We start from the raw sequence: 21368 nt of genomic DNA, 5'->3' as shown, positions 1-21368 counted from the left end.
AGGAATGGTGCCCATGTGTAGAGGGGAGGAATGGTGCCCATGTTTTAGGGCTGGCACTGATAGCTCCAATATTTGGTAAGTCTGATCCACCCTAGGAATAAATAACCCCAGTTCCCAGTCATTGATCACTGTAAGTTGTTACTGATCATTAAAACCTAGCAGGGTGTCCGAACCCTTCTGCTTATCCCTGGGATAGATAGCTTTGTTACACTAAAACATAAACACTTTATCTTTTTCCATTGCAGACATACACAGTTGTTGTTGTGAAGATCAGAGAGTAACCTGTTGCTTGTAGACATGTGCCTGCTCCTAGAACAGAGCCCCGGGCTGCATGATTCATTATCTCTGATGGACCTTCCCTGTCTGTCATTGTCCTGAAGGTATTTCTATCCCCAGCCTTATCTATGGAGTCTCCCCAAGTCCACCAGCAGCCTGACATTCCAAGTCACTACTACCTTCCCACCCCTCCCAGCCCGCTGCTCATTCTCCTGCCCAGCCGGCCCGCCGATTGGTCGCTCCCCTTCCCTGTTTTACATAACCACGCCCTGTCCGTTGATTCCCCTCTTCACTGCTCGCCTCTTGCTATAATGCAGTGCGGAGCTCGGAGCTGGCTGCTTGGCTTCTAGCTGCTGCTGGGGAATATTGCACATTAGCGCAGGATTTCGGTTGCATTTCTGAAGACGGATTAGATGAACCCTTGAAGGAGTCATTCTGTGCAAGAGCAGGCAAGGACTGCAGCAGAGAGCCGTCTTTTTTTTCCTCCTCTTAGTTTTAGTGGTGCAGTATGAAGTGCAGTTATGGCAAGAAGAGGTAAGACAGCTGTGAGGACGCTGGAAGATTTGACCCTGGATTCTGGTTATGGTGGGGCTGCAGATTCCATCAGGTCCTCCAACTTGTCCCTGTGTTCAGATTCTCACCCGGTAGCTTATGCCCATGGAGGAAACTGCTGGCTACTAACTGACTCCATGCACAGTAGACACAACAGCTTTGACACGGTCAACACTGTCCTGGCTGAAGACTCCGAGGTCCTGGACTGCTCAGGACAGTGCTCCAGGCTGCCTGACCTTGAGGAAGTCCCCTGGAGCCTTGAGGAGGTGGAAGCTCTTCTAAAGAAAGAGCAAATCTTGACTAATGCCAGCAGAGATGCCCTTTCCAAGCTGTCCACCCAGGTCAGCAGATCTCTGGTCCGGATCGCCAAAGAGGCTCAACGGCTGAGCCTTCGCTTCGCCAAATGTACCAAGTACGAAATCCAAAGTGCCATGGAGATCGTGTTGGCCTGGTCTTTGTCTTCCGCTTGTACCGCCTCGGCCCTCGGTGCCCTCTCCCTATACAACATGAGCACCGGGGACCGGCTTAGCCGGGGCAAGTCGGTCCGCTGCGGTCTCACCTTTTCCGTTGGGAAGTTCTACAGGTGGATGGTGGACAGCCGGGTAGCGCTGAGGATCCACGAACACTCCGCCATCTACCTGACGGCCTGTGTGGAGACTCTCTTCAAGGAGATCTGCAAGAGGGTCCTCGCCATGCCTCGCCCCGAAAAGGAGAACGAAGTGCCCAACTTTACCGCAGAATCCCTGGAGCAAGCAATTAACAACGATTCGGAGCTATGGGGTTTACTTCAGCCTTACCAGCACCTTATATGCGGTAAAAATGCAAGTGGTGAGTAGTAGAGGAAAAAAAAGCCAAGATTATAAAATTAAGTAAAAAAAGAGGGCTTTAATTCATTAATATTCAGCGTGGTCCTCCAATATTTCTCTGTAAATTTCTACAAAGCAATGATACCCTTTAATGGGTATGCTGTATTTACTATGATGATCCTTTTGGTATCTGCTGTAGGTGACCATCCATATTTCATGGTTACCTGTGACCATGATGCTGTTGTGTGCTAATACCAACCCTATAGGACATACCCTGCAGTACTGATTACATTGTAATTGATAATATATCATCCAACATAACTGAGCTTGTTTAGTAACATGGTGCAAAGAGAAATAGTCAATGGCAGCCAATCATTAATCACATTTCAACAGGTTAACTCAGCCTTAGATTTACAATTGGCATGAAATTTTTGCTGAGAATTTCCTTGCTATGATACCTGCCACCACCCCCTTAGGTGCATGGGCTTTATATCCAACGCCACTCCTTTCTTGGGAAAATATAAACTGTCAACCGAGAAAATTCCAGCCCATCCATTGGCCTTTTTTTTTCTTAACAGGTGGGCTGCGGTCTATGGTTGTTGTTAGATGTTGTCATATCGGGGTAAACAAGACAGTTACCCTAAGGCTCCAAGTACCTTTAGGGTGGGCAGGCTAGGAAAATCTGATTTCTGATTGGCTGGGATGGCTTATTGCACTTCATTGCTACTGGAATTGTATGCTTAAAAAAGCCCCATTTAATCATACCACCAGCTCTTCACCAAGATGAGCAAATATATTGGAAATTATATTAGCAAAACACTGCTGCAAAACCTTCCCCAAAATATTCTCTCTTCCTGCAGATTGACGTGAAACAAATCTTAATCTAGAAGGAGGAGTACATCTTCACAGATAACAGGGCACATCCATGGTGCCAAACAACTGACCTTGATTGCGTCAATGCGAATATGAACTGAATTCAATATTTTTCAGCAAGGCTTGGGCTAACTGAATACATATTGATGATAAGTCTGCATTGCTATATGACTGTATAGGGCAGTGTATTGCAGGCTTCCTGTTCAGCAGCAACCAGTGACACCTGTACAGCAGATACTGTCACTAATACATTGCTTCATATTTATTGCTGAATATGACTTATCTGGTTCATTGTGGGGTTTTAAAACACTATCACCAAACCTTCTCTCTCCAGGAAAGCAAAACAGAGCTTTCTCTTTTGTATCAGTGTATGGATCTGGGGGTCTGCTGCGGCTGCTGCAGCTGGGGGCTCTTCATTCATGGCAAGATGTTAATGATTTCAAAGCTTGTTTACTAGCGCTGGTACATTGAATCCATGCTGCATCAATTTTCCCAGCTATGTCCATGGCATTCAGCCTGTGGAATGGTGGCGTGTGTCCCTCCCAGCCTCACACACTCAGCTGTGTATTTTACAACTGTGTTGTCAGCTGTAGGCTGGATGTGTCTCAAAGTGTGTGTCTTCTCCAGTGTGTCAAGCTTGACTTTTACTGCTCTCCTGTGCTTCTGTACTTTGCTGCTGAATATGTTGGTGTTTTTTGAAGATGTTCTATTTTGCTTTTCAAGTGAGCTGCTTTCAACCACCCCTGCACCATATGGATTGATGGAAGGATTGACTTAATAAATCAGGATGGTCCAACTACAGTCATCGAGAGCCAGGATCTGAATACTATCTTTTGTATTTTGCTTCGGTTTCTATGAAAATCCTGGCCTGTAAGTGGCCATCGAGGACTCTAGTTGGACATAGATCCTGAGATAGAAGGATATGTAGACAGGTAGATAGATTGAGTAGCCAAGTCAATAAATAATAAGGGAGAATTCGAGAGAAGCAGAGCAAGAAATATAGATAGATAGATGCAAGTTCCAAATTTTACACACAATAAAAGCATATATATATATATATATATATATATATATATATATACACACATATATATATATATATACACACTCACATATATAATAACTATTACCACCCACAGTTCAGTATGCACACATAAGCCCACTTATGCAGTGCGGTATACACACACTTGTGATATCAGCCCACACATTTGTAGCATGGTGCACACAGTACACACAAATATGCAGAATGGTTTATCCTTGCATTCAAATATACAAGCACACAGCAATAATAATACCCAGTATTGACCAACAATACTAATACAGCCGTCTATCACCATATACAGTGGCTTCTTTAATCTAATCATCAAGACAATGACTATCGATTTCTAATTCTGTAAGTGCATACAGAGATACACATACTGCATTTGTTGTCAGTCACCCTGCTTTATGCTGTGACCACAAACTCCCCAGAAACAAGCGGTCATGATGTGTACAGTCAGCTCAGAGCATGTCGTGTTCTTTCCTATGATATATTATACCTGACACATGGATTATTGATGCTCATCATTGTGCTGGGAGCATTGGATGTATACCATGTGGACTGCTTAGAAATGGTTAGATAGCAGTATCATCTGACTGATGATGCAGCTTTCAATGCAATAGAGTTATATGTTGCCAATTTAAAAGGTCTTTTAATTTTTCAGTTTTATGTAAATAATAGACACTACTTACTAGTTCCATTGAAGATGGCCATAGAGTCACACTAAGGATGATAGTATTTGCTGCATTGTAATATGTGGCCTGGCCAGTTGGAGAAAGCTGTGCTATAAAATATTTTCTTCCTTATGAGAAGATAGAAGAATCAGATGCTCATTTCTACTTCTAGTGCTGCTATGAAGAATGTTGTACAGGGTTGTAAATTATGAACAGAAAGGATTAGTGTAAAGACTTCTTTGGTGTGACCTGTGCACTTGAGTTCCAAGGTCCAAACACCCAGCCATTATGGATTTCTCTCAACCTGTTGAACTTGTGATTTGTCTAGGTGGGGCCGAGGTTTACATACTTCTCTCCTCTTCCCAAGCAACACATACTCATCTTTTCTTCTCTCCCCTGATTCACTTTAGGACCAGTGCTAACCAGAACCAGGTTATTTTCTTTGCTCCTTGTGGAATATTGGGTGACAGGAAGAATGAGGGAAGTGGAGGACTAAAGGAAAAGGAAGCATGAGCTTTGGGGAAAATGGCATGAAAGCCACACAGTTGCTTTGCAGTGCCTAGACAATGCCCTGGTTTGCTTTAAATCTAATTTATTGAAGGGGCCCACCACTTAAATCTCTTTAATAAGTCATACGAACTGTCGTAATTTGCATTGCATCAATCTTCCTGTTCCTGTGATCTTTCTCTTTCAAGACATTTCCTCTAAAAAGTTCATTTTTAAAGGATCAGTCTATTCAAAACTGATATTGGATAATGGAAGACCTTTAATGTATCCTGCTGTTGGTCTTTAGATCTCTAATGAACGGAGGCACGCTGTCCTTTATAAATAGGTCTTAGTCACCTATTGAATATTTATCTTGTTTCCTGTTATGTAACAGAGACAGAGAGGAGTTATTGCACTGATCTTGCCTTGGGAGTCCCCAGACAATATGAGCAGTCGGCAAGTAGCTGGTAACTTAACCGGTAACCTAAATTTCACTTTTCAATGAACTGACCCTTTAAAAGATCACTAATCCCCATTTAACCACACAGTTTGATTAAAAGGTTATAAAACTCCATTAAAACATATTTCATTCATCTGTCCTATAGCTGACTTGACTATATGCTGATTTATTTAGTTGTGGTTTTGCGAGAACATTGTCTCATTTCACAGGTGTGGGTGGGAGTGAGATGTGTGTACAGTTAACTTGCGCTGTACTGACATTTGAGCAGCTAAGTAGGGGGAACCCATGAAAGGAACCTTTAGTGTAAAGCTATCTGAGAGTGGAGGAAAAAAACCCAGAAGACAGCTAAAAAAAGCCCTGAAAAACAAACGTGAGGGAAAATACCATAACATACATGAAAAAGGCGAGTACAAAGAACAAGCGCACACTATGTTCACATATTCCTGATGACCAGAGCTTGTGGGACATACGAAGCCTTCCTTATTCTTTGACTCATCGCTCCTTCAAGCAGATGGAAGCTCGTTTGTTGTATGAGAGAAATATGTCTTTTATACCGGTTTTTAAAAAATTAATACATGGTATTTTATTGGTTATTTACCAATTTTATTAAGGGTATTTCAAGTTTTGGTAGATGCTCGAGAGCTAAACGAATGGAGGGCCTGATTTAACTGTATCGGTGAGATCTTGGTTGCAAACTGCAGGGTCTGCACATGGCTATGGCGATTATTAGGGATCAAACTTTACTTGCTGGGATTGTTTTTTATTTATTTTACATAGTGGGAAATGCAACAGGAAAAGCTTGAACATATAAAGCTGGGCAGCATAACTCAAAACTCAAAGGCTGCTGGTCTGTAATTATGGTAGGTAGATCTCACCCTTAGTACTGTATATCCTAGACATATAAGAAGCCTGGGTTGATCCTGCCCAAAAGACTTTACCTGTAACTAAAAAAGCAACTGTGTCACTAGGTGCCTGACCCCCTCTGTACTCCTGATGTGTCTACCTGATTACCAGCGGGAAACCAGCCCTGTTTTGTGCACAACCCACCAACACCAGTTCTGACCACCAATAGTGGGGGAAATCATCCCAGAGTTACATCATTGGTGGTGAACAGGGGAAACAGTCTTGATTGGGTAAAAAAATTGAAATTTCCAAACAATATATCAATTTAATTTTGATTGGGAATGTCTTTTATTCTAATAGATTTTGATTAGATGTGATGCTTAATCAAATCTAATGCCTTGTTATATTTTTTGTATTTTTTTATTCTACATCCCTTATGTTTTGTCATACACACCCCAGTTTTCTAAAATGGAGAGGAGGGACATCCTAGGGTAAAAAAGAATGTTTTCTTAGTACATTCCTGTTCATGCTTCATACATGCCCTTTGTTATTTTGGATATGCAGAAACAGACCTGTTGATACTTCATGAAGGGCAGACACAGTTTCATGTATCTATAGACAACCAAAACTTTTTATTTAGCTTTATGTAATGTTGGATAAGGAGGCGAAGATCTGCGGCAGGTAAAAGAAGTGCAATAAAGAAACCTCTAGTGATTCTAGCCTCTCTATTCCAGGAAAAAAATTAAGCTTTTCCAAACACTCCAGTCTTGAATATTTATATAATGTATTTATATATATATAAATATCCTTGGCCATGAGGCATTAAAAAACATTAGGTCCATCATGCCCTTTTGGAATAAAATTCACCTGTGGCACCCTGGAATTTGTATTGTCCTGGTGACTAAGTTTTTGTAGGTTGACCCCAGCTGCCCCAGATTTTTGGAAACACTTGCGTAACAACTTCCCTTTTTGTGGTTAAAAAGTCATTCTAAAACGGTTTATTGGTGAAAAAAGTATATGTCATCCATATTCATTAATAAACACATTCTGAAATGTGACTGTCATGGGTCCCTGTTGTACTAGAGATGGTGAAAGGGAAAGAATTGTTAGCTAATTAGCTGATTACAGGAACGTGCTCCAGACCCCGGCTGCAGACATGGACCATAGTCCTGTCATGGAGAAATGTAGATTTGCCAGGAGAATCTACAAATGTAAACAACATTAATCCCTACCCTGTGCCCTGGGGCCCCACACTAAGTAGACACATTGCTGATACTATACAAGCCCAATATATGTCTAGAATAAAGTCTGCCTGCTTGTAGAGAAAAACATCCTAATGTAATGCTTTACATACATTCTGATAAGACATTTTAAATTTTGGCTATTCTCTTGCCATTAAGATTGTATGGACTTTATTGGGTCTCATAGGCCATCAAGCTAAGGCTGCGTACACACGTGCAATAATTGTCGTTGGAAACGAACGACCCACGACAGATCATTCGATAATTGTTAACAAAAAAAGTGCACAACGACTGGTCAATGATGCCGAGGAACGAGGAATCTTGCTGGAAATCAACGACCGTCCCGGTGGATCTGATTGGGCGATGATCGTTCGTAATCTATTGTGTGCGGTCGTTCAGTGATCGTGGATTGTTCTGTGATACACTTTCTCCTGTACACGTCACTTCCTGCATCATTTGAACGATTTTATGCAGTGTGTGTAAATTATTGGTGGATTATATTTGAATGATCGTGTTGTTACAGCATGTACAGAATTGTGCAAATACGATCGTTCAAAATTATCAAGAATAGCAATTGATCGTTCGTTTTCAAACGATAAATTTTGCACGTGTGTACCTAGCCTAAGGCCCACAACAGAATCACTTGAATCAAAATGTTGTATGGAGGCTTTACCGAAGAATCTCACTCAACAGCAAGGAAGCAATGGTAGCATTTCCTCCCTTATCCATTAAATAAATTGAGTAATAAATTTGTTCCCCTCTCCAGATAGAGATTGACTAGTCTTACATGGGACTCTCATGTGTTATCACACATGAGAGTCCCATGTAAGACTAGTCATCCTCCCATGTATTTGTATTCTTTTTTTCAGCCACTTCTTAATATCTGTTATTAATGTCAGTAAAGGAACCAAAGGTTGAAGTAAGGGAATGTAAGTGGAGTCATATGACATATATGATAGCGTTAAGGGTAGGGGTGGGGGAATATGTAACACTCAGGGCAAGTAAAGTATATAAGTTTCAAAAGTTTATTTAGATGGATAATTTGATTTAGATCATCAGGACACATGGTGGTACTGAAGTATTATGAAAATTGTACATTCGCCATCCTCTTACAACTAAAATTCCCTATTTTCTGGATTTGTTTGGAGTTTTCTTTTAAGAGTGGGATTAAAACGTTATTGTTAGTTCTTCCATTGGGCCTGATTTATGAAAGCTCTCCAAGGCTGGAAAGTTTACAGTTTCACCAGTGAAGCTGAGTGATCCAGCAAACCTGGAATGTATCTGGTCCAACATTCAAAACATTTGCTAGCAAATAGCATGACTGTAAAGAAATCCATTTCAGGTTTGCTGGATCACCCAGCTTCACTGATGAAAGTGTATCCTTTCCAGCATTGGAGAGCTTTAATAAATCAGGCTCATTGTGTCATGTAGTATGTTTGCTTTTGCCTGGCAAAAAAAATTACACTGCTATGTGTGTGGGTTGAAATAATGCATCTGTTTAGTCTAAACCTGAAATAGCTTCAGTTACACCTGGTTAGTCCATAAGTCGCAGTATTTGATTTTCTCTTGTCTATATTTGCAAATTCACTCTGAGCATTTATTAAATGATTAAATGGGGACACTGTGAGCCTTTCAAAATCAGGCTCCCAGTGGTGTCACAATGGTCGCTGGTGCAAGCGCAAAAGCAGCAAAATTGATATTGGTCACTTTAGAGGTGTTGAATAAATAAATTGTCCGAAAGCCCCGTGTGAGCTGCATATAGGCATGCCATGCAAGTAGGAGTGGCTAACCATGTGGTTTCTGACCATAACGCTGATAGGGCTAAAGGTTGAGGGTCATAGGGATTGCTGTTAGGTACGATATTGTCAGGGCTAGAGGTTGGGTTAGCAATAGTGTTACAGGGAGGGTTAGTTTAAGGAGCACAGGAAGAGTTAGTGTAGGGGTAACAGGGTTTGTGTGAGAGTAACCGTTAGGTAGGGCATTCCTTTCTGTCCTGAAAACTACCCATTGTGATCTCTTGGAACCAATTTTTTTTTAAGTAGTGGATCTTATATACACCAAACATTCTCCAGCTGAATATCTTCCAGGTCCATTTGGTGAATGTCAGATTCACTGATTTATAAATAGACTTGTTAATATTCTTCATGGGGCTTGCATTGACGCTTAGGGTAAAAGAAATATGCATTGTCATTAGGAACATAGCCAATAGCAACCACCTACTTGCTCTTTTGTTTTTTTCTTTGTTGAAAAACCAAGGAGCATCTATTTGGGAAAACATCAGCTTCAGTTTTAATACATAAGACTATTGTTCTTTGTTAAGATGTGAGGGTATAATCAGCACATGATATCTCAGTTTGCTTGTTATGGCTGCTACTGGCTGCTTCCAGCCCCCTTTCATTTTCTTTTAATACCCATCCTGAGAGTAATTCTCTTTTCTAAAGCATGCAACAATCTGTGTTCCCCCTTGTGAAGGCTTCCCTTTTTCACATTATAATTCGGCCTCTATGGGTTTGTAATAGCTCACATTCTGGCAAAATTTCAGCTGAATATTGTTCCCAGGCCATGTTCTGTGCATTGTTTCAGCTCAGAAATCACTCAAGTGATAACATTTCCCAGCGGAAGTGGTTGAACTGTTGTTTTTTTTTCTTTTTCTTTTTACTTGATCGCATTGCATCTATCCAAATTCCGTTTATTTTTACAGCTCGGAAGCTGGCAATCATAGACCAGCTCCATTCAAAGTTAAGACTTGTAGTGCTAACTTTGGTGGTCTAAATGAACTTTAGGTTTGGTAGACCACCAAATCTGTCTTTGCACTTGGCATGCCAGTTCTGGAATCGTTTTGTTGAAAAAAAAAAACCTTAGCATAGACTAACATCAGCTGTTCAACACTTTGATTGCTTCCTTATTTCAAGTGGCTTAGATGTCAAAGTTGGGACAGAATATGTAGAGAAAAAAATACAGGCAAACATTTCAGTGGGTTCTATCTATCCTATTTTCATCATTGTAAAACTCCACACAGGAAAACCAGTTAAACTCATGAGCATCAGGTTGTTAGGGATAATTCAATGCATGTTTTTTGTAGGTAAAATATTATTAGAGTGTGGTTAAGCAGTAAGAAACACGGGTGCAAAATACACTTTCAGAAATATGAGGATCTGGCCTCTCCCACAAGGCACTTTGGCTAAAAGCTCCCCAAATTATTTAGAAAGAGAATCAATTGAAAACTTTTTATGAAATTTAGGTGGCTCTAAAAGTGGGAGAAATTGATAATTCTGCTGGGTATGCTTCTCCTGTAGAGGATTGGAAGAAAGAAACCAACATGTGATTAATTTTCCATGAATTCCAGAAAACTGAATGTCAGTTTTGTGTAGAGATGAGAATATAAAGTAGGAATGTTCGTGGTGGTCGAAGTTTAAGTATACTGGATGTCCTAAGGGACAATGTGCCAACCCTTTAAATATAGGTAAGATATGTAAAGAACAAAGGAGAGGAAGAGTTTTTTTGCAAACAAAAAAGTATTGTATTCAATGATACATCTCATAGCATAGCATAGCAATACATCAATAAACAATTCTGGTGAACCACCATGGGAGTTGTGGTCCTGTGTGGTGAAGTTCAGGACCAAGGGGCACTATACATACATTGTCTAACATTAAGCGCACAAGTAAATCCGTAGCTTGGTATAGTACAGGACAACATATCAGTTCATAGTAACCGTTTTACCCGACGCATTTCGCCTGTTATTGGCTTCTTCAGGGGTAGCTGCACTTCCGCAAATTTGTATGCATGTAGTTATAATATATAGTCTGTTGTGCAGCTTGGTTAAACTGATGTTATAAGTATAGGAAAGTGGTAAACATTTAGGGCCAATATAGTGATGTTTTTGAATGAAAGTAGACTTCAAACATGTACTCAAGGCAGGTAGGCTCAAGCACCATAAGATATAGTGGAGAAATCTGTAGTTTTTCAGTGATCTCTGGGAGGTTTTCCTTTCGGCAGATGTGTGTGCCCTGCTCCTCTGCATGCATGAACCAGCACACACATCTGCCGAAAGGAAAACCTCCTGGAGATCACTGAAAAACTACAGATTTCTTATTCTACATTTAACTTCATGTGTTGTATCACATTTTCACAGCTTCAAGTTTGATCTTGGCTAAAACTTCTGCAGCTGGTGTCTACATTTCATTCAGTCATAATGTGCCAATTAGGTATGGAACCCCTGGGCATGTGTGATGAAGTTAGTTCTTCACCATACCCTTATCCTCCATCCCCAAAGTCAGCTTGTTCCTAGCCGAAGAGATTTCCAACTAATCCAAGTATTCCAAAATACACAAGAACCTGCTAAATCCTGCATATGCTTTGTGCATTGCATTGCCGTGCACATAGGAGCCTATTTTCTTGCTTGTGGTTGTTAGCCCATTGAAATGACTGGACTTGTGCTTTTTTGAGTCATTGATTTAGAAAATATTGAGATCAGAGATGCCCGGGCAACCTGCATTTTCATTAAAAGGCCAACAATGGCAACCTCTTCTATTTTTTTTTTAGATCTGGTTTACTTTAATGATGAGCTCAGCATAGGAGAATTTAAGGACAAATTTTGATCTTTCTGCCCGCAATGTATTTTACATGATCGTTGTTTGGGAACTGAAGAGAGCTGGTTACTTTATCAGTGATGAAAGTCGTGGTATTTGTTACTATGGTTACAGCAGAATGCCTGATATGTCGCACAGCGACAGGACAGCAGAGATGGTGACAGCGCCTGACCAGCATGTGGTTAGTCAGATTCAAGATTCTTCTTGTAGATGGACTGTGCTGGGTTCCAGGAATGGAGTTAGTCATACCGTGTCTCTATTGGATGCCTGCCTCCAAAAAAACAGAAAAGCCAACTTTATTCAAGTGATAAAAAGAAATGTCTTCTTCTTCTTCACCAGACAAGGACAAAGTAGAAGAAAAGTGGGGTTTGTCATTAGATAATAAAATCCCTAAACTATCATATCTGAAAAAGATATTTAGATTTCCTGCTGCCCGAGCCTTCAAACATTCTTGCTGGAAAATGGTCCCTCCAAGTGATTTGGCAAACCACTTCCAGCAGGGTCATTCTCCTAGGTCCCCCACAGGGGTCTGAAGAAGGAGGTAGTAAAAACTTTAGGGGCACCAAGGAGTTTGACAATTTCATGTGCTGGTTTCCCAGTGAATTTCAGGGGACCAATTGTCAGAATTGGAGCAGTGTGGGCAGATGGAAAAGTAAGTCTTCTAACTTCTTTTTTTTGTACTGTATTTATATGGTGCCAACATATTAGGCGGCGCTGTACAGTACATAGGGGTATTCCTTTTTAGTTCTAAAAATCAGGTATCTATAAAATATTGCAAATATTACACATTCCTACATGTTACATATTAAATGTTACACATTCTTACGTCCTGCTAGCTGGTGGAGTTTTAGGCTAATTTCCAATTTCTCCTTACCTTCTTTTTATAAAGCTTCTTAATTACAGACCCCAATATCCCAAGCCGAAGTTCAATCACAGTATTGGTCCATGTCCTCAAAAAAATGGATGTGGTCAAGTACTGCTTTTGCATCCCTTATACTACTGGGACATCAGTCAAAAAATAAAGGACTGGAACTTATATATTCTGTTACTATAGTTATTTTCAAGGAAGCCTTAAAGTTTTCTTGCAAACATGCTGAACCAAGGCTAATGTAAACTTTGTCCAACTCATTCAAAATGTAAAACATAATAAATTACCAGAATTGCAGATAGGAGATAAAATGACAGTTAGTGACCTTAGTCTTACCCGTTTTTCCCTGTGTAGGTTCACTGACTGTGTTCTAAAATCATGCTATGTTTAGTGTGAAGGATGATCAAGGTATAAAACTAAACTGCAGGCAAATATATACATTATTAAGAACACACAAACCAGCCTGCTCATTGGTCTGTGATGGTTCAGAAGCACACTAATGATGTGCAGATGTGCATGCAGCAGATTCTGATTGGCTGCTTTTCTGCTTCCGCCTCCCCAGATATATATAACAGTGTATTTGTTATTGTGGACATCAGTCATTGCATCTGCTTTTAAGGGGCGTTTTATGACCTGAATTTCAATTCAGTGCCCAAAGCAGCTACCTGAATTCCCTAGTCTTAATCTCAAATTTGATTATGCCATTTCCAATAGTGCTTCACTGTATGGATAATGGTAGATGCAGTTTGACAACAATGAAATGAAATAAATAAGAAAATATGGACAGGGAAAAGAGATCCATGTAGCACACATATTCTGTGTCGCTTGCAGCTACTGTAGCAATTTAGATTTTAATAAGCAATCTGCAAGCGCTTGCTGCCTGTCTGCTTACATTCGAGCATGAAAAGTGCTCAGTATCCATGGTACTTGGCATCGGAGGTTAAAGCATTGCAAACAATTAAATGGAGTTAAAGACCATTATCTATTCTCACTAAATACACACATTGTAAAACATCACATGCTGCCGTCTGCTAGTAAATTAAATGTAATCTTTTAGCTGTGTTTGACATTGTGCATTTGGATTTGGAAACCTTTTTGTTTCTGAGTATTTTGTCCCGGTAAAGCTAAAGTATAGGCCGGTTTATGAAAAAATAATGGGTGGGACTCAACAGTTCCCCCTACTACAGGCTGCCCATAGAAAGCTACAGAGGGGCGGGCACAAGACCAGTCTTCCTGCACAAAGGTAAAGAGCAGCAGTTACAGGTCTTCACCACAGGAAGCTCATGCACAGATGCAGGTGCAGAAGTAATTTCAAGCTGAATTACTGCATAGATCTGGGAAAAAATGCACAAAAGACACCAAGATTCAAGTAAAATTCCTTTTCCCTAATCCTATTCACCTTTCTACTTAAGAGCCCAATCTACTTTTAAAAATGCAGCAGCAAAAATATGGTTTGGTTGGGCTATTTGGCAGAGTTGTATAAGTATCAGACCAGAGCTCCTCTTTAATGAATCTCTGGGTTGTAGAAGAGCAGTGTCTTAAAACAGGTGTTGCCTTCATCAGCTTTTTGATGTGAAAATGTTATTGGCAGAGCCAAGACTCTAAGTCTGCAGATATACTGGCTGTAGTAAAATGCCTGCTTGGATTTCATTATTGGTCAGTTTGTACAAGGGACAAAAAGGCTCTGTTTTATGTCACAAGTCTGGCTTGCTGCCAGGAATTCTAGTGCGGCACCTAAAGTGCTGCAGACATTGCTGCTTTAGATTAGGAAAATTAGAAATATGTGTTTTCATAATGACATTCTTCTAGACACATTTTAGTTTTTTTTCTGCATGCGGAATGCAGGAATGTTTGCAGCTTTTCTCCTTTTTTAATACCTTTCTCATTTCCTGTACTCCCTGAATAATTATGACATATTTATTTATATGTACATGTTATATAGTTCACAGTGCTGGCACCATAAAGAACAAACAACTAGCATCCTGGCAAATATTTAAACCTGCTACCTGAGTACTGACCACTAAGCCTACCACACTGCACTTTTTTCCTTCTTTATTCTTTCTTTTTTTTTCTTTCTTTCGTTTTCCACTTTTGTTTAATTTTCCTTTGTTTTTGTTTTGTTTTTTTTACCTTCTTGCACTATCTTTGCATGTTCTTGCATCTGACTTCCCTTGTTTACTTCATTTTATTCTTTCTTTCTTTCTTTCTTTCTTTTCTCCCTTTCCTCTTTCCTTTTCTTCTTTTCCTTCATCTGCCCTTTTCTGTCCATCCTTGCCTTTTTCATTTTTTTTTTTTACTCGTTTTTACTCCTTTTTTCTCTTTCTTCTCTTTTTGCCCTTTTCCCTTTCTGTGGGTTTCAAAGTGTGTTCCTTGTTCTTCCTGTGAAACTTGATCCATGCTGTAGGGTGGCTTGCAGTATTCATAGATGAGCTTAGCATACACCATCTGGAGAATAGCTGACAACAAGGGCAGGGCAACATGCTCTCATCACAAGTCAAGCTACTTCTCAACTCTTTGAATTCCCTCCTAGCTGAATACAGATGAAAAAAAAATAACAATATTTTGAAATTAATTGACATTATTTAATAAGGTGAATATGTGATTTTGTGGTGAGTTATTTTAATTATTCCTTTGGATCTACCGAATATTAAACATACATAAAACCCTGGTTCTGTGCTGTACTGGTTCTGTATCTGCCACCTGTAGTTGTCTGCAGGCAGCTTATAATAAGTGAGCCTGTTGGTTCCTTTCCACGGCACTGCTGTCTGCACAAGCACAGTAGTGATGCCGCCACTACTTTTCCAATGTAATAAATAGGTTTGCAATGGCTTTTGGGACATACAGAGTAGATTTTTATCCCACCTGGCTATTGAGAAATATAAATGAGGGGTTTAGTAAGGACAAGACAGTAGCAAGTAAGGATTTTCTATGACTGTGTGCAATATAGGTCATTGATTTGGAGGAGTTATTCTTTTTACTTTCTCTTTAAAAAGGGGAAGTGTTATAGTCTTTTATAACTGTACCAGCTTGTACATCATGAATGTTATCATTAATAAAGCAGATTATTGGGAGGTCATTGTTTAGTGCACATGATTAGTGATAGTTGACTGCTCTGCTGATAAATGCAGTTGATGTTGTGTTCGCTGGCTGTGTTTGTACATCACCATGATGAAATACCTGCTCTTGTAATTCATCAAAAGTATTCTCACTTTAGCAGAAGTAATTAGCAGTCAGCTATTCTCAGAGTGAATGTTCTCAGCTGCCAACTACTGGATGGTGTATTGTGAGCTGTATTTAGTGGTCCATTTGTATCCTGCTATTTAATAAGAATTTCACATTGCATGTAGGTGTACAGAGGTTGTTGTAAACTAATGCAGGCCATCTATGGAAAATAATTATCCCTGAATCCATATGTCATAGGCTGGGATTTGTTGTTCATTAGCAGCTGTCATAATAACTAAATTGAAGTGAATATTTCCTTTACCTATACAAGACAAAACGACAGGTTCACTTTCTAGAGCAGCCCTTCAACCGCTGATTCCCTACTCATGTGTCATTACTTGGGAGAGCGGGTAAAAGTAAATATCAACATATGTGTGTGTGTAGGGAAGGGGGTGGGGGGTTGGTTTTTAGGAGAACCTAATTGGGCAGATATCCTGTAAGTCAATTCAATTTTACGACAGTGGTTGAAGCAGTGAAAGTCCCAGTGTGTACAGTACTGCTTTGGAAATCATTGCAGCAGGGCTCCTGGTAAATAGAGTAGTGCTGTGTGATAGTTGGGGGTTGTCTGGAGACCAAAGAAGCAGCACTGGCCTAGACGTCATAACTTTTTAGAGAACTGTCAGCCAGTTAAATAGCATTTTCACAAGTTAAGGTCAGCCGTGGCTGGCCATGTGTTTTCCAAGAGCAGGTTTCTAACATTTTTGGAGGTTAAAGGTCCATCCATCCAGAATAGATTAGTGTTTGGTGAAAGCTGACAAGTTAAATTGGCCATCTGTTTCCTTAAATTTTCCAAGCTCAATTGCAGGGTTGCAGTGTTTGAATTCCTAGACCTGGCCACTAGTGCACTGCCATTACAAGATCTTACCTCTTTCTCTTCTTTCTCTCTGGACACTGACATTTTCCCTGTTGGTATTTTTGCATCCACTGCCACCATTGCTGGAGGTTAATTCTGCATCCACTGGCATCAATTGTTTGGATCTATGATCCAAAAATGACGTGGGTTGTTATTCAGTATACTGATACCTATTCTGGGGGGGTATTATTGCTCTACTTATACCAATAATGGGTGTTTTTATTGAACTGACTACTGTACCCTGTACATTATGGGGTCCTTTTATTTATAATTTTTTTTTTAATCTTATTCATGTTTTCACAGGTTCACCCAACTTCTACCCATTTCAATTGCTGACTGAAGTATTCCTCAGCAGTTTAACAAAGGTCTTCCTATAGTTAGGCTCAGAAACAGCCTTTTGTAGTAAAAGGCTGTTGAATTTAGGCAAAATTACATTCTTTTCTTGGCCAAATGCAATATGGTACCATTTGTGAAGACGTGCTTATATTTTTATTTTTTTACAATTGTTTCTTCTATCTCCTGGAGTATACAAATGAACGTAATGATTTTCTGCTTGTTATATTGATTACACCTGTAATCAATAAAATGTCAGTGTTTGGTAGATGCTGGAGAGGTAAAGTGGAAGTGGACAGACTTGCTTTCATGGTGGAAGACTATGAAGTCTCTTTAACCAGTGATCCTTCTGCCTGCCTGTCAGGACTTTTTTCTCTTTCATGTATGCACAGCCCAGTGTAAATACTTGGATAAAGTGTATTTTATCCATGCCGTGATAAATGCTTTCCCGTGTTGCCTGGAGTTCAGTTTTAATTCACCCTTGACGTTATACCCATGTTTTACGTACATAAACATTCTAGTAAAATTTGTTTATTTCGCCTCCAAATAAATGCACGTTTTACTGGCAATTTGATCCGAGCATTGAAACAAGGAAGAAAAAAAGTACTATAAACATGACTATCACATCTTGCACATTTCAAACGACCTTATTATTTTACAGCAATTTGTGTGCAAGCAAGCAAGGAAACATTTATTGTACCAGAGAGAAAGGCTCTGTTATGTGTATTTGTGATTTGGTCTTATTTTTTCTTATTACTGAGAATACATAATATATGTATATGTGATGTTCTCAGTAGTACGTAGATGCTTCAAGTCCACAGAAAGTCTTCAATATGCAGCTACATCCATTATAATAATAAAGTGGTTTTCCTTTTATTTTTAACAGGATACAGGTCCAAAGGGGTGTTCAGTTTAATTAAAGATCCATCAAAGATGGCTGTAATCTCTTTATATTTAGGGGAGCTAGTGTGAGATGGGTAGATCATCTTTGGCTAAGGTTGACACTGTTCCAGAAAGATTCAACACATTGAGACAAACCCACAACTCATCGGACGTGTTACAAGGCCTAGGTAGCCTTGGAAAAGTTCAAATCAATAACAATGACACACTTACATAGGAAGAGAAAGGCATGTATAACATGCAGACACCTTGCACATATCTGGAGCAGCTTCTAAGACCCCAAACCTTCTGGCCGAACTCCTCACTCTCCTGACAGACAAACCATCAGCACTTCCCAAAAGTAATGGAGCTATCCCACCCAGTTCTTCATTCTTCACATTCTTTATAGGCCAGTAAGGCAGCTCTTTACAATTATAGGCCAATAAGAATGTGTGAGAAGTGGGCAGGAATGTGTAAGAATTGCCCAATTACCCAAAAGTTTTGGACCTTAGCCCATTCAGAATCCAGTATTTCATCCCTGTAGAGAACAATGAAAGATGCTACAGGTATGTGTAATATTTGTTGCAGTTGGAAGAGTTCCTTTAATGAAAAGTTATGGAGTCCATAACAAGGCCTTAGGTATTCTAGCCCACAAATTAGGTTAGTGTTTTGTAAAATGATAAAGAGATTGAAATGTCAGTGATGGTAACCTCCAAATTTCTTCTAGAAAACCTATGAAAATGATGCACAGGAGCAGATAGGACATTCTTATATAAATTCATAGCTGTTAGGCTGGCAGGTAAAAAAACAGCACCCAGACATCAAGGGACACGGCCAGATATCTCCTGGATCTCATGGATGCAAGTAATGAGCTTCCCCTAACTGATCTTTCAGGGACAAAAAGAGTCTATCACATTCCACTAAATGCTGCCGTTGGAGCTGTGTATTTCAGGAAAGAAAATGGATATGTTGCACAGCTAAAAGTCACAATACACAAAAAGTTCCACAAAATTGTGACATTCCACAAAAGTGTATGAGTAAGCACATTCAAAATATATGATGGCTTCCAAGTTCTGGCTTTACAGGTTATTCTTCTGCCTTCAGCAATGACATAATTACATCACTCATCCGCCACAACCTTTTTCTTCATACCTGGTGACAAATGGTGTACATTAAAGTGGATCTAACATAAGATACATATGAGTAGATTAGGTTATGTAACACTTGTATGTATTCTTTGCACATCACAGTTCTCCCTCTGAGATTGCCTTCATGTGCTTTTCTAGAAGGAGGCATCTTCAGGATCAGCATCTTTTTTCTGGACCGAGATGCTGGTTGTTTTTATGTGGTTACTGCTGGTTCCTTTTATATCCTAGGGTTGTACACTGATCTTTCCATGTGCCACAATCAGTGTACAGTTAAAAAAAATGGTAAAAAAGGTGTTGTGTACAACAAGACCTAGGATTCACTAAACAAGTATTGTTCACATGGGAAAGTGAATACCACTTTGCAAGAGATGGGGTTCATTTAGCTTCAAGAATGTGTTGGAAATCCCCAATCATGTGCAAAGAAAGTCCATTTTAAGTATAGCTTACAAAGCTTTTTTGTTTGCCCTACACTAGCCAGTCATTGCAAATGATGTTTAGATGTTTTGCACCACTTGCCAAAACCATTATCCTTAGTTGCAAATCTGGGCAATGGAAATGTTTGCTTTTTATTCCCAATGCCTTGTACTTTGTCTTGCATGACATTGAAATCATAGATGAGTGTCCGGTTAAAATTTATAGGCAATGCCTTGCTGGCACTGTGAGTCACACAGTCAACAGCTCCTCTATTAGCAATTCTGATTAGGGGTTGGGGACGTGGTGATTAAGGATTTATGCATTCGTCGCTCGCGGTGTCGGACCCCAGACAAATCACTTGACATCAATGTGCCTTACTTTGTAAATTGCACAGTAGATGATTTAATATAGCAAACGTTGATGGTGTATAGACAAAGTACAAAAGAGGAGGCAAAAATTTGCAGAATATGACCTGGGGTCATATAAAAATAGCTAACAGCTAAAAATATATGAAAAGTTGGTTTCAAACTTAGTTCTTTGTCATTTGGGTTCAGTTTATGATTTATATGTCTACTGGTTTTAAAGCTTAAAGGAGAGCTCCAGGCATATAGTCTGCCTTGCAGTCACAGGTCATTGCACATTACAGTGGTTCATGTAGGAATGTGTATGCTGGGACTGAAGTGTATTTCCCTAACATACCAATCAGATTTAAAGTTTGATGTTGATTGGGGGCTGAGGAGATGTAACTGTTTCCTAGTAAAAAACTTGTAAACATAACACCCAAAGTGATTTGAGCCCTTCAGGCTGTAATGACTTGCAAATGTGCTGTAGGAGAACCCAAATATCAGCTTTAATAAACAGTGCTAGGGGCTGGGTTTTGCACTTGGTCTTAAATGCTCCTGGAAGCTCATTTAATTATATAGAATTTTGTATTATTATTATTATTAATAATAAACAGGATTTATATAGCGCCAACATATTACGCAGCGCTGTACAATAAATAGGGTTGGTTTTGGATGATTGAATTCCAAAGTTTAGAATTGATTCAGGTTCACTTTGATGTAGCATTAAATCAAAAAACCAAAATATCCATCCTAACCCTTTAATTACCAGGCTGGTCTTAGGTGTTAGCCCTGAATGCTAATATGAATGCAGCTTTGCATCCTGATCTCCAGCACCAGAACTGTGTATGTGCAATGATTCTTTAACCAGTAGCAATATTCACTTTGGTATACATCTTTCAGGATTTAGCAGTAAATTAGCAAGTACATTTTATTCCACATCGCCATTATTATGTGATAACAAAGAAGCAATCCTCTGCTTTCTTCACAATAGAGAACATATGTACCAATGCTTTGTAACATTCTTTTGAGGTATAACATTGTTTGTTAAGTTTAAGTACAGCAAACATGAAAGGCTTCCGTTCTGGCGGATTGTTGAGCTTCTTGTAACTCTGCCCAAGTCAACAAGGGACACAAAACACAAGCAAAGACATACAAATGTAATTCAAATTAGCATATCTAAGCATAATGGCTAACATGCAAAGAATGTTATGCTGAATGTATTACTAATAGTCATCAGGGATATCTAGACAACGCCGTTGTTAATGTCACATTGATTTGACACAGTTATTACTGTGATACATACACCAGAAACTTCCGATGGATTTTTTTTAAATCTCCACCTCTCTGAATGATATAATATTATAAAACAGGTGTAGTGAAAAAAAACAGTTGGTTAATATAGATTTTCTGGTTTGCTCCATTATATCTGTACAGGCTTGTGTCCTATGGTAGGTTCTACTGATTT

At 39.5% G+C, this 21368-nt stretch overlaps 1 protein-coding gene across 3 annotated transcripts in view; it reads left to right on the top strand.

The window, feature by feature from the left end:
• The first annotated feature begins 587 nt into the window (after positions 1-587).
• The window catches only part of ABTB3 (ankyrin repeat and BTB domain containing 3), a 127824-nt gene continuing 107043 nt past the window's right edge, over positions 588-21368 (top strand). For all 3 annotated transcript variants that reach the window (XR_011919367.1, XM_072400390.1, XM_072400389.1), the window contains exon 1: positions 588-1656. Coding sequence is in view for 2 of the 3 variants with exons in the window: in XM_072400390.1 (XP_072256491.1) it covers positions 798-1656 (859 nt within the window). In the remaining variant the exon portion in view is untranslated. The remainder of the gene's footprint in view (positions 1657-21368) is intronic.

Source organism: Pyxicephalus adspersus, chromosome 2 (assembly GCF_032062135.1).
Source record: "Pyxicephalus adspersus chromosome 2, UCB_Pads_2.0, whole genome shotgun sequence".
Lineage (NCBI taxonomy): Eukaryota > Metazoa > Chordata > Amphibia > Anura > Pyxicephalidae > Pyxicephalus > Pyxicephalus adspersus.
Note: the sequence above shows the minus strand (reverse complement) of the source record. Positions and strands in the feature narration are given on the sequence as shown.